The 27,345-nt window shown below is 39.2% G+C and overlaps 1 protein-coding gene across 1 annotated transcript in view; it reads right to left on the bottom strand.

Moving 5' to 3' along the window:
- Window positions 1-590: 590 nt before the first annotated feature.
- The window catches only part of LOC106090280 (sodium-dependent phosphate transporter 2), a 96,408-nt gene continuing 69,653 nt past the window's right edge, over window positions 591-27,345 (bottom strand). The window contains exons 2-8 of the mRNA XM_059369896.1: window positions 18,831-18,886; window positions 17,580-18,762; window positions 12,489-12,914; window positions 12,243-12,413; window positions 11,363-12,173; window positions 11,087-11,272; window positions 591-1,298 (exon numbers count right to left, since the gene is read on the bottom strand). Of these exons, the coding sequence (XP_059225879.1) occupies window positions 902-1,298; window positions 11,087-11,272; window positions 11,363-12,173; window positions 12,243-12,413; window positions 12,489-12,914; window positions 17,580-17,772 (2,184 nt within the window). The 5' untranslated portion in view covers window positions 17,773-18,762; window positions 18,831-18,886 and the 3' untranslated portion in view covers window positions 591-901. The remainder of the gene's footprint in view (window positions 1,299-11,086; window positions 11,273-11,362; window positions 12,174-12,242; window positions 12,414-12,488; window positions 12,915-17,579; window positions 18,763-18,830; window positions 18,887-27,345) is intronic.

Raw genomic sequence — 27,345 nt, 5'->3', positions numbered from 1 at the left:
CTGAATCGGTCTCTAGCCCGATATAGCTCCCATACAAATCTATCTCTCTATTTTACTTCTTGAGCCCCCAAAGGGCGCAATTCTTATTCGAATTGGCTGACATTTTACACAGGTCTCCAACATATAATTTAATTGTGGTTCAAACCGGACCATATCTTGATATCGCTCTAATAGTACATCAAATCTTTTCTTATATCCTTTTTTGCTTAAGAAGAGATGTCGGGAAAAGAACTCGACAAATGCGATTCATGGTGGAGGGTATATAAGATTCCGCCCGGCCGAACTTAGCACGCTTTTACGTGTTTGTTCTCTAGTAATTGTCTTGACCTCTTCTAGACTTTGTCGACTTAAAAAATTATATACTCGTATAATTAAACAATAAATAACATAGTTTAAGTGTTTGGTGCTGCTATTTAAAAAGTGTTGCAAAACGTATTTTTTTATGGTTCCTGTAAGTCCTCTGTTTGTTAAAACAGTAAAAGAAAGGAGTTCAACGCAAGTTTGAACAGTGTCAGAGAAGAGAGGTTTAAGGAGAAGATGCAGGAAATAGGTTGACATATCGCTGAGTAAGTAGAAAAATACCTCAAAAATTCTTTAAAATCAGAAGTTTTAGTTAAAATTTTATTTTGAATTTTTTGTTTCATTGTTTTGCTTCAAATATCATGCGTTTAACAATTTTCATTTACTGTTCTTAACTACTGTAGCTTTTTGTTAAGTGGGATTTCGATTTTCTTATAGGAATTGAGGATGTATATATGGGACTCCTTCGGCTTCTAAGTACTTTCTATTATGTATACATTTTTTTCTTTAAGTAAAACTTATTTTTGTTTATATATTTATTCTTTTTTTTTTTTTTTTTGCTATCTTCGTTCGGCTTTGTAAAGTTTCACCGTTTCATAACTTAAATTCCAGATGCCATACATAAAACAAACATAATGGCAGCACTTAGTAACGCCGTTACGGGCACCGTAACTATCCAAGCATATGCTATATTTCTAAACAAATGCCAATCAACACTGCCATCGCCACCGCCACCTCCAGGTTTTGATTCTTTTGGCTCCACTGTTGTTTTGTAAATTTCCTGAGTACCATTCTCCAAAGCCTGCTGATGTCCATCTTTGGCAAGTTCATCGTGAATTTTTGGCTTTGATTCCGTTTTACTTGAACTTTTGCCCTTGGAGGCTATGTGTCCCACAAATACCACTGAGCCCACCTTGCAGTGTGTAGTGGAAATCGGTATGCCAACTTTGCTGGCCAGCAGTACAGTTATAGCGGCACCAATTTCGATAGTAAAACCCCTAGAAGAAAACAAATGCTCTTAGTAAGTTAGGAAAATAAATACAGACACAGAAATACAGACTGGACCCATTGGTATATATGTACATCATAGCTGCAAAAAGCAGAAACGGCATTAAATTCATTTTAAAGGGCAGTATGCACCTTTAGCGAAATGTTCGTTACCTTAAGGAATACATTGACATATCCTAGGCGAAATTAACGATACCGAACGATGCCGAAAATTTCGCTTGCACGTACGCAGCTCAAACCAGCAAGGAAGGGCAAAAGTTGAGCGGTGCCGACTGTATAATATCCTACACCTACCCTATAATTACATTGTGGGAGCTATATCCAATTGTCAACCAATATTGATCGACCTCGGCGGATGTTTTCAGATGGGTTATTTAACAATCCGTATCAAATGTTGAGCAAATATGTTCAAACTATAATAACTACGGTTGACAAATTACAACATTATTGAAAAGTACCCAAAATCTGACGAACATATATATGGCAGCTATATCTCATTCCGAACCGATTTCGAACAAACTTCTCAGATAATGTGGTAGGTGCCGAGTAAAGCGTTGTGCAAAATTTTGGCAATATTGGTCAATAAATGTGTTTGCAGTGATTCTAGAAGTGAAAATGTGGCCCAATACTATGGAATTCACCAGTAATGTGTAGAGTCATAAGAAAATCCTTCCCGTCAAATTTCGAGAGAATCGGTTAAACAATGAGCACCTTAGGGCAATATTTCTCAAAATCGGACGAACATATATATGGGAGCTATACCTAAATCTGAACGGATTTCGAGCAATCTTCTCAGATATTGTGGCAGTCGTCGAGGAAAGCGTTTTGCAAAATTTTGGCAAGATGGGTCAATAAAAGCACTTGCTGTGACTCTAGAAGTTAAAATCGGGCGATATATATATTAGAGTTATATCTAAATTTGAACCGATTTTCATGATATTCACAAGTAATGTCGAGAACCAAGGGAAAATCCTTCTTGCCAAATTTCGAGAGAATCGATTAGCAAATGACCATTTTATTGTAATATTACTGCAAATCGGATGAACATATATATGGGAGCTATATTTAAATGTGAACCGATTTGGAGCAAACGTTACTTCAGGAAGTCGTCACGTTGTACGAATTTTAGGGAAGATTGGTTGATAAATGCGCTTGCAGTGGTTCTAGGAGAGAAAATCGAGCGATATTTATATATGAGAGCTATATCTAAATCTGAACCGATTTCTATGAAATTCACCAGTAATGTCGAGAGTCATAAGAAAATTCTTCCTGCCAAATTTCGAGACAAATTACCATTCGATTGCATTATTACTGCAAATCGTACAAACATATATATGGGAGCTATATCCAAATCTGAGCCGATTTTTTCCAATTTCAAAAGGCTTCGTCTCTAGGCCGAGAAACAAGCCTGTACCAAATTTGAAGACGATCGGATTAAAACTGCGACCTGTACTTTGTACAGAAATTAACATGAATAGACAGACAGACGGACATAGCTAAATCGGTTCCGAAAGTGATTCTGAGTCGATCGGTATATTTATCAATGGGTCTATATCTCTATTCCTTCTGGGTGTTACAAACAAATGCACCAAGTTATAATACCCTGTACCACAGTAGTGGTGTAGGGAATAATGAAGCTTGACGTAGTGGGTATTGCAGTTTTTTTTTTCTCACAGTTACAAATGAAAGTATAAGTTTTGATAGGTCTGTAGCAAGTTATTCGCAACTAAAAAATTTCAAATACAGTACAGTGAAAATCGGGTACAATTATAATTCGATGTTAGTCGCCATCATGTGTCTACATAACTATTTTCTAGTGGAGACATAAATGTCTTGGCTGCAACCGAAAATTTTGGTTGAGATGCGTAATTCACTTAACCCTATAAGTTAACTGAACCCATGGGTATATATGCACATTATTGCTGTAAAAAGCAGAAACGGTTTCTCGATACTTTCTTTGGGAAATGAAATGCCTAACATAACGAGTAGTTTTGGGTGGTTTTCATCCTTAAAGCCTAGTGCTGACATCGACTTTTTGCCCGAAAAACTATCAGACAATATTATCAGCAAGTAAGGATAGGCTAAAGTCGGGCGAAGCCCAGACATGAACCAACATAGGGGAGTGGCATGGAGAACAATTAAGGGGATTTTGTAAGTAGCACGGAATTTCTATCCCGGCCGACACGGGATAACTACGAGCACCACTCAGGCTGGACTTTGAGCTCCGACTTGTGTCGGCTACCGGGGCGCGTCCACAAGTTACGGATGGTGGAAAGCTCTGTTTTAATGCGTAATAGCTGCAAATGCGGCCGCGGGGAGTCAGTGGCACTGGCTCTTAATTAAATACTGAGTGCCAATGATACTCGAGATGACAAGGCGAGTTACTGGCGCGTTCAAATAACCAATAAGGCGGCTGGAGGCGAGCGTCGGATCTTGGAGCAAGCGGCTCGCCACAACGAGGGATACATGTGCAATCCCACAAAAACTTATGCGGTTGGGGTGCTGGCCCAGTAACCCGCCCCCGGAAAACTGTGGGAAACAAAGGATTATACGCGCTGGCGGATGTATTAGAGAAGTACAAGGCAGATATTACCGCGTTACAGGAAGTGCGTTGAACTGGGAATGGCTTCACTACAACACTAAACGATGACGAACTATACATGAATTTGGCTGTGGATTTGTGGTTAGTCGGAGACTGAAGTACCTAATCTCCAGCTTTACTCTGGTGGATGAGAAGCTAGCCATAATCCCCATAAAAGCCAAATTCTTCAACATCAGCCTTATTTGCAACCATGCCCCGACGGAAGACAAGGACAAGCAAACCAAGGATATTTTCTACTAGCGCCTAGAGAGAGAATATGACAGCTGCCCCGCCCTTGATATTAAATACGAAGATATGGAAGGAAGACATATTTAGTCCAACAGTCCGAAAGTATAGCCTCCACGTGAAAACGTCCGGTAATGGGTTGAGGCTGATGGATTTTGCCGCGGCAAATACATGGTAGTTTGTAGCACCAGATTTCAACATAAAAGTATTCACAAAGCCACATGGCTGTCACCCGATCAAAACACAAAGAACCAAATTGATCACGTTGTGATAGATGGAAGGCATTCATCCAGCGTGTTAGATGAACGATCGATACGTGGAGCGAATATCGATTCGAATCATTACCTTGTTGCAGCGAAGGTTCGCACCCTTTTGATCATAGCGTAGGAAAGTACGATCTGACACTGCACGGAAGCACGACATTGAAAAGCTGCAAACACAACAGATGGCAGCGACATACTCCACTCAACTGCTTGATGAAAGCACTCTTTGTTTCGATGATATAATGGCGCAGTGGCAAACAATTGCCCACTCCATAGAAAATGCCGCGAAATTCGTACTTGGATACCGGAAGCCTCCCCCAAGAAACCCATGGTACGACCAAGAGTGTCGAGATGTTACTGAAGCCAAGAATGCGGCATACAGAGCAACCCTGCAATCAGTAGCAACGCGCCAGATGAAGGAGAAAGGTCTATTCCGCAGAAAGAAAAAGGAAATGAAAAGACGAGAGTGTGAGCGAATTGAGATGTACAGGAGTCAGAATGAAGTCCGGAAATTCTGGCATTGGTGCAGGCACATCCTCCTCCAGAGAAAAGGAAGGAAATCGGGTAACTTACACAGATAACATGCTGAGGGTATGGAAAGGATATTTTACCCAACTGCTAGTTTCCGCGGTTGGCGGCAAAGAGGATACCTCAGAACCAATCAATGATGATGGTATTGAATGTTTACCTCCTAGTCAGAATGAGGTCCAAGTAGCAGTGACCCGACTGAAGAACAACAAGGCAGCAGGAGCCGACGGGTTACTTGCTGAAATATTTAAGTTCGGAGGCGACACGCTGATAAGGCGTATGTATCAGCTTGTCTGCGCAATCTGCATACTATGTCTCGTACAACCTCAGCATACTATGTATCGTACACAAGAAAGAAGATAAAACGGAATGTGCCAACTACAGAGGAATAAGTTTCCTCCCCATCGCATACAAGATACTATCGAGCGTACTGTGTGAAAGATTAACTCTAGAATACTAAACATTTTTTTATGTTTAGTATTCCAGGGTTAAAACCAAAAGTCAATGAAATAATTGGGTCCTATCAATGCGGCTTTAGGTCGGTAAGTCCACCCTAGACCAGATACTGCGCCAAATCCTGGAAAAGACCCGAGAAGGACAAATCAACACCTACCATCACTTAGTTGACTACAAAGCGGCTTTCGGTACCCATTTACGATTAAAAGTATTTCAAGCCATGTCTGAGTTTGGTATCCTTGCAAAATTTATAAGACTCTGCAGGATGACACTTGCTGTTACGCGTTCCTCAGTAAGAATGGGAAACCATTTAATACCAAACGATGTTTCAGACAAGGAGACAGTCTATCGTGTGATCTCCTTAATATCCTGCTGGAGAAGATTATACGAGATGCAGATGTGAATAGATATGGCACACTAATCACAAGAGAACAACACATGCTACTCGCCTATGCCGACGACATCGACATCATAGGTCGATCACACGAAGTAGTAACTCCAGCCTTTGAAAGATTCGAAAGAGAGTCAGTCAAAATGGGTCTGGCAGTAAATGGAGATAAGACGAAATGGATGGTTTCGACTCCCAAAACGCCTTGTAAAACCGAGCAGATAAAGAAAATGGAGAAAGTTGGGAACCACAACTTTGACATAGTCGGTAACCTTATCTACCTCGGCACCGCCGTAACCGAAACGAATGACACCAGTTTTGAGATAAAGCGAAGAATAATACTGGCAAACAAATGCTACTTTGGACTAAGTAAGAAGTTTAGAAACAAGGCCACCTCTCGACAAACGAAGATTACACTATACAAGGCACTGATACTACCCGTGCTGTTATATAGTTCTAAGGCATGGGTACTTGTGAAAGCAGATGGGGCAGTGCTTGGAGTATTTGAGAGAAAGATTCTTCGTAAAATATATGGACCAGTTTGCGTTAATGGAGAATATAGGCGACGCATGAACCACGAGCTGTATGACGACGATAGCATAGTTGCACGCATCAAAATACAACAGCTGCGTTGGCTAGGTCATATTGTCAGAATGGATGAAGAAGCTCCAGCAAAGAAGTCTTTTGAAAACACGCAAACCGGGAAAACCAAAAGCCCGATGGAAAGATCAAGTGGTGGGAGACACCTCGAAACTTGGTGTCAGAGATTTTAGAATGAGCGCAGAAGATCGAGGCGCTTGGAAAATAGCGTTCCAAGTGCGTTCGAATAGTGGAACGAATGTTCTGTCCGTCGGATTTCCACGGAAACCACGCTTTGTGAGCAGTAGCCACACATAATGTACACAATAAATGTAATTTCTTTTGGTGGTGTATAACAAAAATATTACAATGTTCTGGGCGGTAAATTAGTTTGAACCCTACAAGTAATCTGGACTGCAAGATATGTTCCTGTTATGTTGTAGAGTGTCAGATCGTATGCTTTACAGCTTCCGGTGGTGATTTTTAGGAGCTGTGTTTTGCTGGACTTTGTACCTACTAACTCGCGTCTATTTTTGCGAGTTAACAGAGGTATTGAATGAGTCCTCCAGGTTCGTCAGTGCGATCTCTAAGGTGGACTGGGCAGTGAATTCATTTGAATCAAACAAGACAACATGACCTACAATGTATCAAAGAACAGGACCATTTCCCAAACGACTGCTTGGAGCGATTATTTAGCCGACTTGGTGGGAGCTTAAAATGATTTTCATCCCAAAGACGGGCAAACCGAACTCCCTTCCCTAGTATTACAGGCCAATCAGTCTCATATACCTCGTCTTGGAAAATTCTTGATACGTGTGTTAGAGACCGTCACCCGTTCACTGGTATGCGGTTATCAGCATGTTTATTAAGAGTCTAATGGATGGGTCCAAGCTGGATGGGTTCGCCGGAGAAGGGGTTTTTTTAAATGTCTAGGAATTAGGGAGTCACACAGACTTCTGGCGATCATCAGGGCCTTGGAGGTAATCCTAAGTCGGGAGCAGCAGCTCCCTCAGGCTATTACAATTTATGTGGACTGTCAGGCGGCGCTAAGGGCCCTGGCTACGGGTCATGTGAAGTCGAGGCATCTCGCGAAATGCAAGCTGCTACCAAATTGTGCAGGGCTCCGGTTCTGTAAGTGCGACGCCGGTGGTAAACGCCCTCTGTGTTGGCTGTTTGGGATGGTGGATATCTACGGCGAATGCGTAGACTTGGCTTGAGCTGGCGCTGGGGTCGTTCTCCGTAACTTCCTTAAGCTGGGGAAGGGCGACCTTGAATTGTTGGTGGGAGGTCAGACCGACCTTGGTAGAAAACCATACTCTGGGTTGGAGTTTTTCACCAAGAGGCGAAAGATGGGTGTGCTGTATAGAGTAGAGCTGCGGCTTCCCCGGACCCCAAGTATTTAGGCGTAATTCTTGATTAGAGACTATGCTGGAAAAGGAATAACGAGCAAAAGGTCAAATAAGTGACTGCGCTCTACTCCTGTCGCAACTCGAAAGGAAAGAGTTGGGGGCATAGGCAGGGAACAGTACACTGGATATTTACGGTGATTGTTGTTGTTGTTGTTGTTGTTGTTGTTGTTGTTGTTGTAGCAGTTTATTGTATTCTATCTCTCGTCTGCTTGATTCTGTTGAGTGTCAAGACTCAGGAACTCTGCGACTAAGATGGGGTGCGTCCAAAGGGATCTGAGTCTGAGTCGAGTGGGTCTGGCCGGGCAGTTAAATGGGTGACGTGACATATTGCACGTCGGCATCAATCCTAGCTCTGAAGGAATTGAGGCGGCTGCATCTGCCGGAACGTAATTGAGCCAGAACTACTCTGGTTTGCCGGGGGAGATCGATTTCTTCAGGTGCAATGGGTGGCGGTCGTTCTCCAAGGACAACATTCACCCGGTAGCCGTTTACCGCATCTGCTACCGTGTCTGCAAGAATGTTGTTTAGATGTGCTTGATATGTCGCTTGATCCAGAAGTTCTCTCTTGTAGCGCTGAACCTCACGCTCTAGATCAAGTAGATCTACCTAAAGGCTTCTGGGCGGTGGATATCTATCCACAAGATGATGACTTGGATGGACTCTGCGATAGCAGCTCAAAAGGTATTGCTTAGACAGCATGTAGTTATGTCTTCGCACTGGTACGATCTTTGTCTGCTGATGGAGGTGGTCCACATGAGAACTGAGGAGACAGCCCGTCGCAGTTCGGAGGGCGGTATTCTGACAGATCTGAATATTATTCCACTGCGTGTCACAAAATTGACGAGAACACACTGGCGCTGCATAACTTACCACAGATCGGTCAATTGCTTTGTACGTAGTCAACAAGGTTTCTTTGTCTGCACCCCAAGTGCTGCCAGCAAGTGACTTGAGGACCTTGTTTCTACTTTTGACTCTATCGCAAATTGCTGTGGCATGTGGGGAGAAAGTGTAAGAGCTGTCAAATGTGACGCCAAGTATTTTGGGACACTTGATGGTCGGAATCATTTCTTCATCGACCACAGTCAGCTCAGTATTCACCTCACGCGTATTTGTCGTGAACAGTGTGGCTGAAGATTTGGTGGCGGATATCTTCAGATTTCTTGCAGCGAAATATGAGGCAAGCTCGTTGAGGTAGACGTTCAACCTATCGCAGATGTCATCAATGGGTGGGGGGCCTGATGACATGATTGTACAATCGTCCGCATAGGATACGATCTCTATGCCGTCTGGAGGGGGTGGAATGGAGGATAGGTAGAGGTTAAACAGTGCCGGAGATATCACCCCACCTTGGGGAACTCCCTGTTTCACTCTACGGTGTTTCGACTTCTAATCCCTAAATTCCACAAATGACTGGCGACCACACAGATAATTCGCGACCCATCGTTTCAGGCCTGGCTGGAGGGACGTGTTGGCGATGTCCTCAAATAATTTTGCATGGCTGACCGTGTTGAATGCCTTCGATAGGTCCAGTGCCACGAGGACCGTCCTATCACAGGGCCTGGGCTGATTAAAGCCACGGCTAATGTGTGCCGTGATGGCATGTAAAGCTGTCGTTGTGCTATGTCTTTGAAATCCATGTTGATGTTCGGCGAATGGAAATTCTTCTACGAGGCTCGGGAGGAGTAATGCCTCAAGCGTCTTGCCACTGGTGAGAGAAGGGAGATCGGTCTGTACGACTCCCCCAAACTCGGGTCTTTTCCAGGCTTCAGTAGCGGGATCACTCTGTCCATTTTCCAGACATCGGGCACTATAAGAGTGTTCAAAGACAGGTTGAGAACAGTAGTAAGGTACTCAACTCCAGGTGAATCCAGATTCTTCAACATAAATGTAGAGATTTCGTCGGGGCCCAACGCCTTGGATGATTTGGCGCCACGGATGACATTCGTAATTTCGCCCACAATAAATTGTGATGGCTGTCCATCGGCTCGGAGACCACGAATACGGCGAATGGCTTACCTCCTTGCCCTGTCACTCTCCGGATGCACAATAAATTGACGGTTGAACAACTTGCCGCATCTCTTCGGATCAGTCTCGGTTTCTTCGCCAAAAGTGACTGAGGTCCTGTCATCCCGTCTACCGGGGTTCGAGAGTGACTTAACAGTAGACCTCAGCTCGCCTAAGCCGGTGCCTAAGTTACATTGCTCCAAATGTTCCAACCGCAAACATAGTCCGACGACAAGGACGCAGAAGGCGACGACGTCAACGCTTGTGACCCGCACAGCACCTTGCAACATATCCAGTTTGACTATACTCCCGTAGTGAAGTTAGGCCAGAGCAAGAACGGAAATGTACCCACTCCATGCACCGGTTACACCTCACCGACACCGACCGATGATGGAGGCGGTTCTGGCAAACCGAACAGAACCAGGTTCCGGGGTTCTTTTCAATCCCGGCACGGTCCAGAAGCGTACGGAGAAGGCACTCCGGGATGTATCTCTCCCATGACGAAAAAAGACGAACACGAACACTGAGGCGGCAGCCCTTGCCGAACAGGAGTTCCATCGCAAAGTCCATCAATCCGCAAAGTCCAAGTTTTCATAAAACGCTGCCTACGACAAATAATTGGAATTTTCTGGCCATACCGTATTTCAAATGAAGAATTGCAAATAAGAACACTTCCCCCGTCGATGTAGAAATCCGGAAGACAAAATTAACTTGGTTGAGTCATACGCAAGGACAGCGAGGGAGGGCACGCCCGAAAAACACATGGATCCGCTGTACGAAGAGAGAGAGAGAGAGAGAGAGTTGGAATCAACCCATATATCGTCGAATCAAGCCAAGGTTTTGGCCAACGATGGAGACAGCTTGTTGATGCTTTATGTTCACACTGAACAGTTTACAATCGGTCATATTTTATTGTTATATATTTAATATACTCCAATTGTAAATGAAGGACATATATAAATATACATAAACTTGGTAACTGGTGTACTCGCCCACTCCGTGCCTTTCGCCTGCATCTTATTTCGTAGAACGTTGTTAGGTAAAGTTCCAGAAAATGAAAAACTAATTTGGGTGATTAAACCAGTGAGTGGTCTGCGTAATATAATATGCTTGGAGTTTGTACTACGACTCTACTCTTTTTACCACGCATATTTTGAGTGATGCCATGCGGCCTACATAGCTCTTTTGTTTTGAGAGTGAAAGGAAGATTCTTATGCAGAAACCCCTCTAACAAATTCTTTATATATATCCGGCATTTTCGACGATTAATTACATCCAGTGTATCAGTATAGACGCTCTTTGAATTTGCACATAAAATACTTACGTGGATGAGGTAATCCTGGTTAGATCATTGCCAATGGTCTCAATTACTCGTCGACCCCAAAGCCATAAACCTATGGAGATGCCAATGCCACCATATATTAAAATGTAAATAGGACTTTCGGCCTTTTGCATCACAGAGCCTTCACGATAAATCATATACAGAGCAATCAGGGGACCGATGGCATTACTAAAAGCAAAAGAAAAAAACAAAACAAACAAACAAAAAATTTTATTTCGATTTGAAAAAAACTCCCTTCTATATATTTTCATCACTCACCTGACATCATTGCCACCATGGGCAAAACTACCAAAAGTAGCCGTTAGGATTTGTAGAAACGAAAATAACATGGAAATTTCTTCCGTTTCCTCGTCGTTGTGCTCCGTTGTGGGATTTTTAAATTCATTTATGGCCTCCTTACTTTCAATCAAAGGAACTTTACTCGAGTTGGGCGAGAGTGTGGTGGAAATCATCATCTCCAAACTGGTGCCACTTTCGACCACTGTCAGGTTCTTTGGCGTTTCACCAACCCTATCACATTCATCTTTCGACACCAAGGAACAGGCAGTATTTTCTTTAATGGGATTATTATTATTCGCAGTAGCTGCTACATTGGCGGTTATATTTGGAAGCTCATTCGTTGGGGATGTGACTGGCAACGTCTCGTTGTGGGGTGGCGGCTTAAAACAGTCCTCCAAAGAATTCAAATTGCCCTTAGCGTTCGATTTTTGAAGACCATTTAGGCCCACATGATGACCATTGCCGTTACCGTTGCCGTTGCCGTTTCCATTACCATGTTCATCGATAAAATTCAAACTGGTTATGGTCAAATCGGTATTGTCCAAGCTAGCCTTGCCCAAGAGATCTTCGGCCTTTTTGATGATTTCCGGATTTATCTTATAGCCATCGGGCGTGGTACCGTTGGCTTTGTTACCACTCAAATTGAAGGGAGCTAATTTAAAAGTTTTCGGCGAATTGTCTGTCAACGAGACCAGCTCGGTTATCTCAGCAATTGCAGGCAGTTGTTTGCCATCGCTCACCAAACTGAGAGGACGACGATTTTTCTTAGGACTACCGGACGGTGATGATTCTGAAAAAGAAGACAGCATGAACAAAATTGTTTTCCTAGTCCAAAGGTTTCGGTATTTTGTCTACTTACCCACAGAATCCTCAAATTGAAACTTGACAGGATTCTTGGCTCTTAGCTGTTTGGCGATTTTACGTTTCTGCACAGGCACCAATATTAATTGAGTCAAAATGGCCACCAATAGACCCAAACCTAAACTTACAGTCACAGCCAACCAGGTGGGTATATTATCCATATAAAGCACTAGTTTTAAAGTAAACGATTTGAATGAGATCGTGAATAGTTGCTTTGTTTTGAATTTAGCAACTTTGTACTTACACTTCGGTCCATCCAACATAACACTGATCACATTGATGAAAAATGTGACGCCATAGAATATGGGCAACGAACGAAATCCGGCTTTAAGCGGTTCAGGTGATCTTATAATAAATTTTCTGATGGCCAGAAAGAGCAGAATGCTCACTAAACCACTTAAGACCGGCGATATAAACCACGAACCAACTATAGTACCCATGGTTGACCATTTCAAACCCTGGGTACCCCTGGCCACTAAAGAGAAGCCAATAGTTGAGCCCACTATACTATGCGTACCGGAGATTGGTAGCTTCAAAAATGTTGCCACCAACAGCCATATCGCACTGCTGGCCAATGCTGCCAAACAACCGAGCATAAGTTCATCTTCGTAGCCTTGATAGAGTTCAACTTCCAGTATGCCTTTGCGCATCGTATCCGATACCTTGTAGCCTAAAGGATGAATATAAAAAGAAAAGGGAATGCATAAAAAATAAATGCACATAGGTTACGTGAATCTGCTAACAGGAGTGATTTTTAAGGACAGTGATTACGACTGGGACCTTTACCCAGAGTAAAGTCACATACACAGAAAAAAATCGCAAAAAAGTTTTCAATTGGAAATAAAATCGGTTTCAATTAAAAAATCATTTGATTCAATCATTTTTCAAACGAATCTTGAATTTTTTTTTCTATAAAAGATGTAATTGAAACTTTTGTCTCATTTGTATAAAAAACAAGTAAAAGCGTGCTAAGTTCGGCCGGGCCGAATCTTATATACCCTCCACCATGGATCGCATTTGTCGAGTTCTTTTCCCGGCATCTCTTCTTAGGCAAAAAAAAGGGATATAAGAAAAGATTTGCTCTGCTATTAGAGCGATATTAAGATATGGTCCGTTTTGGACCACAATTAAATTATATTTATGTTGGAGACCTGTGTAAAATGTCAGCCAATTCGAATAAGAATTGCGCTCTTTGTGGGCTCAAGAAGTAAAATAGAGAGATCGATTTATATGGGAGCTGTATCGGGCTATAGACCGATTCAGACCATAATAAACACGTATGTTAATGGTCATGAGAGAATCCGTCGTACAAAATTTCAGGCAAATCGGATAAGAATTGCGACCTCTAGAGGCTCAAGAAGTCAAGATCCCAGATCGGTTTATATGGCAGCTAAATCAGGTTATGAACCGACTTGTACTTTATTTGACATAGTTGTTTAAAGTAACAATAAAAAACGTCTTGCGAAATTTCAGCCAAATCGGATAGGAATTGCGCCCTTTAGAAGCTCAAGAAGTCAAGTCCCCAGATCTGTTTATATGACAGCTATATAAGGTTATGAACCGATTTGAACCATACTTCGCACAGTTGTTGGATATCATAACAAAACACGTCGTGCAAAATTTCATTCCAATCGGATAAGAATTGCGCACTCTAGAGGCTCAAGAAGTCAAGACCCCAGATCGGTTTATATGGCAGCTATATCAGGTTATACACCGATTTGAACCATACTTGGCACAATTGTTGGATATAATAACGAAACACGTCGTGCAAAATTTCATGCCAATCGGATAAGAATTGCGCACTCTAGAGGCTTAAGAAGTCAAGACCCAAGATCGGTTTATATGGCAGCTATATCAAAACATGGACCGATATGGCCCATTTACAATACCAACCGACCTACACTAATAAGAAGTATTTGTGCAAAATTTCAAGCGGCTAGCTTTACTCCTTCGGAAGTTAGCATGCTTTCGACAGACAGACGGACGGACGGACAGACGGACGGACATGGCTAGATCGACATAAAATTTCACGACGATCAAGAATATATATACTTTATAGGGTCTCAGACGAATATTTCGAGTAGTTACAATCAGAATGACGAAATTAGTATACCCCCCATCTTATGGTGGAGGGTATAAAAAAGAATTTCTTCAATCTTTATTTTAGTTGAAAAGAAAATTTGTAATTACGAATTGGTCTTAGACCCCTAACGCCTTCTTTTATTATTTCCGTGTTTTATTTTAGGTCTTTTTAGTGCAAATAACGTTTAACCGGTTGTTATTATCTGCATGTTGTCAATAACTGCAAATTTTGCGCATAACCATTCCACTAAGGAACAGGAGCTAACTTCTCACATATCAATGAGCGCAGTCCGATTCTAGTTTAAGCTCAATGATAAATTATCTCCTTTTTATAGCAGATTCCGAACGGCGGGCCGCATTGCGACTTCTCTTTAGAGAGAAGTTTTTACATGGCATAGGACCTCATAAATGTTGCCAGCTGTAGGAGGGGAAAAGCACCGCTGAAAAATTTTTCTAATGGTCATCAAGTTCCGAGGTGTCTCGCACCACTTGATCTTTCCATGGGGCTTTTGATCTTCCCGGTGGGCGTGTACCACCGTGTTTGCCTTCAAAGGACTTCTTTGCTGGAGCTTCTTCATCCATTCTGACAATATCACCTAGCCAACGCCGCCGTTGTAGTTTGATGCGTCTAACTATGCTATCGTCCTCATACAGCTCGTGGTTCATACGACACCTATATTGTCCATTAACGCAAACTGGTCCATATATTGGGTTGCCCAAAAAGTAATTGTCGGTAATATAGTAGTAATATAGTCGGCGTTGACAAATTTTTTCAACGGCTTGTAACTCTGTAATTGCATTCTTTCTTCTGTCAGTTATCAGCTGTTACTTTTAGCTTGCTTTAGAAAAAAAAAGTGCGCGAAATTTTGTTTACATTTGTTTGTTTGGCGTCAATTTTAATATGGCTACCACATGTATTGAAAGAAATTCATTTAACAAACCGAATCAACGCTTGTGATATGCACCTTGAACGCAATGAATTCGATCCGTTTTTAAAACGAATCATAACTGGAGATGAAAAATGGATTGTTTACAACAACGTTAGTCGAAAACGATCATGGTCCAAGCATGGTGAACCAGCTCAAACCACTTCAAAGGCTGATATCCACCAAAAGAAGGTTATGCTGTCTGTTTGGTGGGATTGGAAGGGTGTGGTATATTTTGAGCTGCTTCCAAGGAACCAAACGATTAATTCGGATGTTTACTGTCAACAATTGGACAAATTGAATACAGCCATCAAGGAGAAGCGACCAGAATTGGTCAATCGTAAAGGTGTCATATTCCATCAGGACAACGCTAGACCGCACACATCTTTGGTCACTCGCCAAAAACTGAGTGAGCTTGGCTGGGAACTTTTGATGCATCCACCATATAGCCCTGACCTTGCCCCATCAGACTACCATTTATTTCGATCTTTGCAGAACTCCTTAAATGGTAAAACTTTCGGCAATGATGAGGCTATAAAATCGCACTTGGTTCAGTTTTTTGCAGATAAAGGCCAGAAGTTCTATGAGCGTGGAATACTAAATTTGCCAGGACGAGGGCAAAAGGTTATCGAACAAAGTGGCAATTATATATTTGATTAAAGTTCATTCTAAGTTTTATTAAAAATGCATTTACTTTCTTTTAAAAAATCCGCAATTACTTTTTAGGCAACCCAATATATTGCAAATTTTGACCACGAACATTCCACTAAGGAACAGGGGCAAACTTCTCACATATCAATGAGTGCAGTCCGATTGAAGGTTTTTTTTTAAGGCTCAATGATACGGGGCCTCCTTTTTATAGCCGAGACCGAACGGCGTGCCGTAATGTGACACCTCTTTGGGGAGAATCTGAACCGATTTCGAGCAAACTTCTCGAGTCGTCGAGGAAAGCGTTTTACAAAAGGTTGAGAAGATTGGTCAATAAAGAGTCACAGCAAACTCTAGAAGTTAAAATCGGGCGATGTATATATTGGGTTGCCCAAAAAGTAATTGCGGATTTTTTAAAAGAAAGTAAATGCATTTTTAATAAAACTTAGAATGAACTTTAATCAAATTTACGTTTTTTACACTTTTTTTCTAAAGCAAGCTAAAAGTAACAGCTGATAACTGACAGAAGAAAGAATGCAATTACAGAGTCACAAGCTCTGAAAAAATTTGTCAACGCCGACTACATGAAAAATCCGCAATTACTTTTTGGGCAACCCAATATATATATGGGAGCTAAATTTGAACCGATTTCTATGATATCCACCAGTATGTTGAAAGTGAAGAGAAAATCCATCCTACCAAATTTCGAGAGAATCGGTTAACATATGACCATTTGATTGCATATTTACTGCAAAGCGGGCATATTAAATACCAAATATGATCGAAATTTGGAGCAGTCTGTTTGTTTGTTTTGAACCCATAGAACGTTTGAGATATTTTTACAAGAAACAAATACTTGTATTGCGACAAATCAAACGATAGTCAAAAACGTAGCATTATTGAATGTAACTAATTTTGTTTATTATTGTAGATCCTTTAGCAACGTCGCCTACGGTAAAAGTACGTTTCTTTTGTTGTAAAACCAAAAACTCTTTAATGACAAAAGTGTTTCGACAGCCGCAAACGATTATTCGTTTACCGGACCAATAACTATTTTCTTGTTCCTCTCCAACTAGAGAAGGGGAGAGGGCGAGTATTTAAACGCATAGAACAGTGATGGATGGATGGTAAACTCGGGAATTGACAATTTTTTTAATTTTACCATAGGTTCGTCCAATGACAAAACTCATTAGAGCAACATGGAAGACCTTTAATATAATTGTGTAGTGTATCATAACATCGAAATAAATTCAATTATACTTTGGAATAGTTTATATTACCAACTTAGATCGGCTTATAACTGGTACAAATTTGAGCAGGAATTATGGCGCGCAACATTAAATGGAACTTGCCAACCTTGTCGATAAGCACAATCTAATTTAACATTAAAAAGAATGTACATATGCATAAGCATGACCTTAAATTCATGTATTAGTAAAGAAAAACTATCGAATAACACATTATATACCAAGAAGAAAATGTATTATCAGTGTAAAAAACCCCTATATTTTTGTCACAAATTCTTGCATGAATTTATCGCATAAGCCATGTACTTTTATCGTAAACAAAATTCAACGTTTTTCAGAAAAGAAGTTTACTTGGCGAAAATTGCCTCTATGTGAAACGAATTATTTTTTTGCGTGTAGTTTTGATCGCACGAATGTTTTTCATTTACTTACCAATTAAAACAGCTCCGGAAATTTCACAAACTGTTGCCAGAATACATGCTTGTCGTATGGTCAAAACGCCTGAGCCAACGCTGGTACCAAATGAGTTTGCCACATCATTGGCGCCAATGCCAAATGCCAACACAAATGCGATAATAAAACCGACAATAACAATCCAAAGGACTTCCGGTGAAAAGGGTTCCATTTTCAAAATAAGCCTTCCGGTCTTTTCAAATGCCGAATATGTTTGTTACACTAACAACAACAACAATAAACAAAGGAACCGAAGAAAGGGAAAAACTTACAGGAAAACTGCTAATCTAGAAAAGCTTGGCTTTTTCTAAAAGAGACAGAGAGCGAGAGAGAGGATGATTGCCAATAAAAAGAGTTTCAGAAACTTTGCGAGCTTTCTTTTGAATTTTTTGAATTTTGAACTTGAAAAAATTTATTTAGGTATTTTCTTTTTTTTTTTTTCTTTAAGATGCTACGAAAATGTTTCGAAAAAGAATTGAAACAAAATGAATCCTTGATAATTTGTTATTTTGTTTGGTTGGATTGAAATGTGTATTTGTGTATGTGGAGATGGTGATGGTGGTGGTGGTGGTGGCGAGAGGTGTTTTGTTGGGGTGGGGGTTTTGTATAAATATTTGTTTTCAAATATTTAAACAACCAAATTTGCGTTTAAATTTCATTTTTGCAATTCTCATGTTTGTTGGGAAAGAATTTCAAAAGAAATTAATGCCACTACATCAATACTTGAGGAATACTTGTTCCAAAGAAGAAAATATCTCGGGAGTGTTAGGACTTGTTAAGGATAAAGTGAAATATCTACCACCTTAGCTTTTTAGCAAAAAGAAGTAAATATTTTTGAAAATATAGCCTCTTTTTTGGTTGGGCGATGCAGTTGGGAATATATGTGAAAAAAATGCGCCTATACTTAGAGATGAGATGTGGGGAAAATAAATAATGATTTGCTTAGCTATACAAACAAGGATTAACAACTAATATTGGTTTTTTTTGTGGTTTTTGTTGTTTTAAATAACTAAATACACTGAACTGAAAACTCTACGCTAAAATATTATCTCAAAAGCTGACTTTTTAAGATTCTAGTTTTCCTGTTTCAACGTCGTTCGTTTTCAATTTCAACAATGATTCTTTGTTATGTTGAATAAAACGTTGTTAGGTTGTTATTTAGCTGTTGAATAAAGACACATACGATGATAAATTAGGGAGTAATTCATTCGAATTGGCTATTTAACATACCTGGCGTTTAGGAAAGCATAACTGTCCCAATGAGCTCATAAAAAGCAGTATCATGTCTGTAAAGAGATTAAAACAAATAAAAACCAATCGTTAATTGTTTGATTTTGCATACAAAAAAAAAACAGGTGTCACAAATGATAGACATTGACATATTCATTTCTATTCGGTGGTTTTTCGCAATGAGATGAGACTGTGGGGTTATTGTTTGTAAATTTAGTTGTTAAAAGCGGAAAATTTCTGTTTGTATCTGAAAATTCCCAGTCCAACTAGTTAGAACACCTTTTTAATTGTCAATCGAAAAAAATTGCACCTATTGTCATAGCACAAAATAATGAGACAATATAACAAAATTTGCTACACTCAGAAAAATAGTGCGCATAAAATAAAGTATAACACTTACTCTTATTCCAAATAAGTTAGCAAATTCTAATCTCATTTGGTTAAGTTTTGATTAAAACGAGGAAAAATTTAATGTAATTTAGTAAGTTTTACTCATCTGTAATTATTGGGAAATGGGGTGAGTTTATGGACGCAACAACCGTACGGATACGCGAGATTTTTTCTCTGTCCTTGAGCCTCTCCCTCTTGCTTACTCAGACATTGTGGTTGCTGGGGACTTTAACGTTTTACAGGACACGGGCTTGACGTTTGATATGTCTTCCTTGGGGCTTTTGCCTGTCAATTCAACAATTCCCACGCATTTTTCCGCATCCTCCAGCACGCTTCTCGATCTGTGCTTTGCTAGTGACACTTCTAAAGTCCTCCTATACGACCAACTGTCGGCCTCATTAACCATGACTTGATCTTTTTGTGTTATGAATTTGAGCTCACCAGGAGCTCGAGTGCTGTGCTTATCGACTGGGACTGATATTTCTTATGGAAACTACCGATAAACAAACTAACTTTCTACAGAGGAATATCCGTGACCTACAGGAACTTACGGTTGCACTCAAGGCCAGAGAAGTGTCCTCCAGAACGAAACCGTAGAACTTTCTCCCGGGATATTCGTTCGGCTATTCACGAGAGCGCACGTGGAGACGTTTAAACTACTCACTAAGGTAGTTCTGCCCACGAACGACTCGGTAGATTCAGCCACCTAAACTCCCCTTGGCAAGGGAAAACGCCAACATCTACCAGGCCACTCTGGAAGCATCTCATTTAAGCCAACGATTGTTGGATGACGACGGAAAGCTGTTATCACAACTCAGGCATATCGTGACAAGTTGTAGGCCATAATTGTGCTCTATTAAAATACAAAAAGTAAAACTAACATTACAAAAGCAACACTAAAAATGTTTGTAAACTTTTCTAACAACATTTATAACGTTTTTTGCTTATTTTCCCATTTTATGTTCTTTTTTCCAAAAAATAATTGTTAAATGTGTATTCAAAATAAATCAGATGAATCAAAACAGCCGTTTTCGAAAATTCGAAATTCCCTCTCCCAGATGTTTTCTCTCCCCATTCAATCAGAATAGGAGGATTTTATTCGAGGGAGAAATTAATACAGAATTGGGCTGATTAAGTTGAGTTCAATGCTTCCTATAAACCTATATTCTTCAATTTGAATAAAAACTCGTTCAAAATAGTTAACGAATTTTTTAAAATTTGAGTATAATTGAATAAATTTATTTCAATCACAAGTTTTGACTTAAAATTTTGTTAAAATAAACTTAGGTTGGCAGATTTGGTAACAGAGATGATTAAATCCATTCTTCTCAGTGATACCAAACATAGCTTTAATGCAATTTTAAAGGCGTTATTTAAACACATTGTTTGTCAGTCATACATTAATCACATGATTAAAAACTTAGAATATCGTAATACAAGAAAGTTTGATTTGTGACTTCACTTTGTATAGGATAAATAGATCCATGTTAGAGACCCCTTAATAAAATGCCCTTAGAAACCTTTATTTCTACTGACACAAATTCTTATTTAAAAAGGAAAATCCGCCTTCAACATTTTCCTATAATTACCTGGGCTGTGTTGTTAAGCATCATTCGCATGTGCCGCCAAAAAAAAATGCGTCATCAACACACACACACATACAAGCAACAGCTAAAAACCATGCAAACCATTCCCGTGACGCGCATGTTCCGCCGATAAAAAGGCATCAGAAAAACACCTACAGGTAGCAAGCAAACCATTCCCGTGACGCACAAACACATGGCGATGCTCAGTCGGATGTATGCAAACCCCAAAAGTACTACCCAAAAATAAAAGTGTAGCGATCGGGACAATATGAGATTCAAATGAAAGGTATTCAAAAGTAAAGTACGACCCAGACCCCGAAAAATAGGTTTATTTGACGATCATGACAATATGGGACTCAAATGAAAGGTATTCGGGAGTAGATTACGAATATGGTCAGGAAGTAGGAATAGGCTTTAAAATTTATTGATAACGGAAGGGGCGGACCCTCCACCGTTACCCCAAAAACATCACCCAAAATCAAAAGTGGACCGATATGAACAATATGTGTATTAAATGAAAAGTATGCGGGAGAAGATAACGAATCTGCCATACAAATTCATGTCGAAGTATAGGGGGCCACCCACCCTCACAAAAACGCCCAAAATGGGGATATTAGCCAATCCCGGATATATGGCACTCGGTTTGTTTAACCGATTTTCTCGAAATTTTCGCATATTGTGTATGTTGGTCTGGAAGGAAACATAGGTTATTTTCGGTATCGGATGGGGGACAGACCCTCCCCCTTATGCCAGAAACACAACCCAAAATCAAAAGCGGACCGATCGGGACAATATAGGTATCAAATGAAAGGTATTGGAGAGTAGAATACGAATATGGTATCAACATTTGAGTCTAAGTACCCATCGTGACGCCCCAACCCCGAAACTCCCCCATTTCAATATGGTGACGTTCATTCAATATGGGGCTCAAATGAAAGTTGTTCGGGAGTAGATTTCGAATCTGGCATACAAAATCAGATCGAAATATAGGGGGTCACGCAACCCCTCAAAAACGCCATTAGACCCATTATGACTATATGATACTTGGCTGAACCGATTTTCTTAAAATTTTCATAGATTGTGTACGTTTGTCCGGAAAGAAGCATAGGCTATATAATTTTTAGATATCGGGTGGAGGCCGATGGGCACAATAAGGGTATCAAATGAAAGGCATTGGAGACCAGAAAACGAATATGGTATTAAAATTTGTGTCTAAGTACCCAGCGGGCCCCCCAACCCCAAAACTCCTCCAAGCAGATATATTCGAAGTTCACGTCAATATGGGACTCAAATGAAAAGTATTAGGCAGTAGATTACAAATATCGCATAAAACATTAGGTCCAAATAATGGGAGGTCGGCCACCCCCAAATACCCCCAAATTGGCATATTAGTCGACCATGGCTATATGGGACTCAAATGAAACGTATTAGGGAGTAGATTACGAATATGACATTAAAATTTGCATTCAAGTCTAGGTGGGGCTTATCCTCCTAAATATTCGAAAATTTGCTAAATAATGGATCTCAATACATAGGTGATTTAGTTCATGATAATTCTATTGTACGTTCCCAACTATCCAATTTCAGTATTAATTTAAATATTGCACACTTTAATGCCCAAAGTTTCAACATATTGCCAGCGTCTACTAAACTGACAGAAATAAGAAACATTGTTCAAGATAGTTTTATTGACATTTTTGGTGTAAGCGAAACATGACTTAAAAATCATAACTCTAATGCAGTTAATATGTCTGGCTACTCTACATTTTGAAATGATCGTCCTCTTCGCAAAAGTGGTGGTGGTGTTTCGCTATTTATCTCGAAGAAACTTTCTGCTGAGGTTGTATATTCAGCTCTAAACTACGGTGTTGTGGAATGTCTGTTTGTAGAAGTGTTGGTCCGATCGACAGAAAATATTAATTTGTGTAGTCTATTTTCCAAACGGAGATTTCGAGTCCTTCGAAATCTACTACTCAAATATTGTAATCATGGGCTACTTCAATAATAATTTATTTGATGCTTCCAAGTCTTATAATGTTAGACCGGTATTCATGCGTATGGGTAAATCATCAGTGTGTAATTCTCTACCGACGCACTATGATGCATTTCATCATTCGTCTTCTGTTATAGACTATTTCCTTATATCCTGTGCTGAACGTAAACGTATTGAAGATCAATTCATTTCTCCTGAAATTTCGAAACATGCTTTCATTTATATTTCTATGAATTTTTCAGTACGGCGATATCAAGATTATTATGATTACTACGTCTACCTGAATTATGATGAGGATTTGTTGTGCGATACTATTTCCTCTGTGAATGTTTCTAACATGTATTCACTAGCAGATATTGATGTACAGTTGCGGGATTGCAACTATCCATACTGTTTTCCCTAGGAAGAGAACAAGGTTGTATAGATATGATGTAGCCTATAAAGCAGAGCTGGCAAACTATCAATTTTCGCAACATTCGATATTTTCGGTTTACATTTCAGTGTCAAGTTCTTAGTTTTTGCAAAATAAAACAAGAAAAGAAAGAGTTCGAAGGAATTTAGACAAGTTGATTGATAAAGCGTTGAGCAAGCGCCCTTAGAAAAGTTCTAAGTGAGCCGTCTGCCTGAAGGAACTCAGAGGCAAATCAGACTTTACCAGACACAAGTTCATACATACATTTGATTCTGCGGCAAATTATATTACCAGGAGGTTAACCTAAAGAACCACATTACATCGGCCCAAAAGAGGATCAATGAGTTTGCTGCAAAGAGTGTCCAAAATCCTTGCCCTCATGGAAAGTTAGTTAAGTCGGTTGCGCATGCAAGTCCACACGAGTCCGCAGTGATATATTAATGCCTATTGCAATTGCAGTTGAACCAGCATATGATAAGCCACCATCAGGACGCCTCCAAGCGTTCAAATGTGAGAAATGATCAAAATATTCTACAAAAATGTTCACCATAAAATTATACTATGGGTCTCTATTTATATCTAAACCCGAAACTTCTAAACGCCAGTAATCACTAAAATTGTAAAGTATATTTTAGGGTTAAAGTAATACTTTTTGAAAATGAATGCCAAAAACCAATAAAACTTCATTTTAGGAGGATGATGTCAAAAATGTTTCCTACCAAATTGGACTATAAGTTACTGAATAACAAAAATCCATATATATATGAAACATATCATGAAAACTTCGTTAACAATTTCGGCAAAAAATACAAAATTTTATTAAACTTTTTTTCTTGAATTTCTTCGCAATGAATTTCGAAGCAAGAAATAGTCTCCATCAAATTTCACTAGAAGTTTTAAAATAGATCATACATGTAGATAAAAACTTTTTAAGGAAATTAAAGTATAAATTTGCAAATTTCATGCAAAAATTATTTGCTGCTATTTTAGCATATGTTCGAATTTAACCAAAATCTCCTACAATATTCTCTTTAAGGGACATACTGTCAAAGGAAGAAATATCCCACATCAAATTTAACTGCGAGTCTCTATGAGAATTGAAATCTGTAAAAATTCACATAACTACCACCAATAATGTATGCATAAAAACAAGTATCTGAAATTTTGGTAAATTTCATATTTTTCTGAACTCATTGCATAGTGTCCCCAAAATCTTCACTTAAAGTGGATGATCTCAATGAAAGAAATGTTCCAAATCGACTTTCACTAGAGGTTCCCCAAGAAACGAAGTTTGTAGGTATTACATAAATTAGTAAAATATCGAACAGAGTATGGTGGTATTTACACATGCATCATTATTTTTAGTTTTTTGATACTTTTTAAAGTTTTTTAAATTTTATTAAAAAACTAATTCCCTATTGGCTCCCCAATGTCCAATGTGGTTTCAGGAGTCAGAGGAGAACATCTATGCTACAGTTGGGATTAACTAACTCCATTCGAGAAAATTTTTCTCATAATAAAAAATGACTTCTGCTAGCGTTGGATTTGGAAAAGGCTTTCGATCGCGTTGACCATTTCGTCTTGGTCAGAAAACTTCACCGGTTTTTTGGGCTCAGTCTAGATGCCTGTAAATTGTTTTGTGCATACCTTTTTGGCAGATCACAATATTTATTGTGTTTGTTTAATATTTGCCAGTTATAAGCATAGTCCCTCAGGTCTCCATTCTTAGCCCACTTCTTTTCATAATTTTTATAAATGACCTCTTTGAGTGCTTTGACAAATTTTGTTTGCTCTAACCTTATGCCGATGATGTGCAGTTGCTGTTCCGGGGCGATATTCATAACATTGATGTTTTACAGGCCAAGATTGATTTCGTAACAAGCTCGTTACATAATTGGATGTGTTCTAACAGCTTATCTGTTAATGCTTCTAAGACGTAGGCTTTACTTTTCTCTACTCATCCCGGCATTCAACTGAATTTGACTTATAATAGTGAGGACATTGACTTTGTACATAAACTGAAATGCTTGGGTGTCACCATTGATGACAAACTCTCATTTGATGTGCATATTGATAACGTAGTTTGTCAAACTAATGTTGGACTTTGCCAGCTATTAAACTGTGATCTAATGTTCCCACTTTCTTCAAAGGAGACCCTTGTACATGCTTTAAACCTTAGAGGACTTAAACTTGCAGTAAATCGGGTAGTCCATTATCTGTATTCAGTTCGTCGCTATACCCATATTTCTCCTTATGTTGAGCGATTTTTGGGATGTTCCTTCCTAAAGTTTATTGATTTCAGATGTCTGATATTTTTCCACAAAATATTCAAAACGCAATCACCCCTTTTCCTTGTAGACTCGTTTAGTTTTTGGTCGTACGCGACGAAATCAGATTATCATTCCTATGGCCAAAGGTTATGTGAACAAATCATTTCAAGTTAGAATTGCCAGATTATACAACTGTCTTCCTAATAACTTAAAAGATTTCTCGATACCAGATAACACCTATCGAAAGAGATTACTCCGTTATTTGGCAACACCTACATAACGGTAATCCTTTTTTTTAGTACTTTGGCTGTGTTAATAATTTCACTTAAGTGAATTACATATAGATAAAAACATTTACATACATTCAAATATGTTAACGTTTTTTTTTTTTTTCTTCTTTCCCGTCCTCTTTTTTATTATCTAGTTGGGAACTATAATATTTTGTCATATTACAATTTTTTTTTATTTTGTCAAATCACTTAATTTCTTCTTTTATTAAGAACCTTTTCAAATAATGATATTAAATACTTTTTGATTGTATTCAAATATAATGAGTCGTTAATTTTTGCGATCTTAGAATTTAAGTCATTGCTCTAATATATTTTGTATATCACAGAAAAAAATTTCGTCAGATTTTATTCAACAAATTTTGTTGTTAATAATTTTAAATTGTTTCAACAACAATATTTTCTGATTCAACAACAAGGTAGTTCATGTGACAAAAATACGTTATAATTTGCAACAATTTGTCGTAGTTGAAAAAATTAGCATTCAAATGAGAAATTGTTGATTTTCTTAAATTTAACAACAAAAATTTTTTAATCAACTGACACCACCATCGTTGATATGATATGAAAATTGACATGAAAAATTGCCAATTTTTTTTCCACCATTTCATTCAACTACAGTTTACGTTAAAAACCGAAAGATATTTGGGAATCATGTGAAATCAACTGCAATAATTGTTGATCCCACAATACCGATTATTAAAAAAAAAAACATAACGGTGTCCCATTTCGCAATGCGTAATATTTCAATGCATACACTCAAATACATGTATGCTTCTTTATTTGTGGTTGTTTTCAAAAATTAAGTGCATTGAAAAAACCAACAACAGCCATAGGTGATTCAACAACGACAATAGTTGAACCAACAACGGCGATAGTTGACTCGGCCACACCGATTGTTAAAAAAATAAAAAGCAACTGGTGGATGAAAACTAAGCAAAACCAAACCAGAGTTAAGAAACTATGAAAAATATGCCGTTAGCATTTGTTTTGTATTGAAGGCAAAACTGGTTTAGTTTTAATTTCTCTCCGGACATTGCAACGACAGGTCGTGTAGTGAAGTTAAAGTTTTTTTAAGCAAGTTGAAGTTGAATTTATAAATTTATATATAAAGATGGTAAGTTTTTATCAATTGTTGTGCCCAAAAAAGTATTTTAGTCATTTAAGAGTATGTCGTTCACTAGACAAGAAAGAAAGGTTTTAGTGTTCTTTTAAAACATATTATCAAAAGTTTAATCCAAAAGAGAGCTTTAGAAAGCCTTTTTATAAACATTTTGAATTAAATAGTGAGGCAACAACTACAACAATAGTCAACACTCCATGCAAAATTTCAGCCAAATCGGACAAAAATTGCGGCTTGTAAGGGCTCAAGAAGTCAAATCAGGCGATCGGTTTATATGGGAGCTATACCAGGTTATAGACCGATGTGGACCGTACTTGACACGGATGTTGGAGGTCATAACAAAACACTAAATGCAAAATTTCAGCCAAATCGGAGAAAAATTGCAGCTTCTAGGGGCTCAAGAAATCAAATCGGGAGATCGGTGTATATGGGAGCTATATCAGGTTATAGACTG

This window comes from Stomoxys calcitrans, chromosome 1 (assembly GCF_963082655.1).
Source record: "Stomoxys calcitrans chromosome 1, idStoCalc2.1, whole genome shotgun sequence".
In the NCBI taxonomy this organism is placed as follows: Eukaryota; Metazoa; Arthropoda; class Insecta; order Diptera; family Muscidae; genus Stomoxys; species Stomoxys calcitrans.
This window is presented reverse-complemented; position numbering and strand designations above follow the sequence as displayed.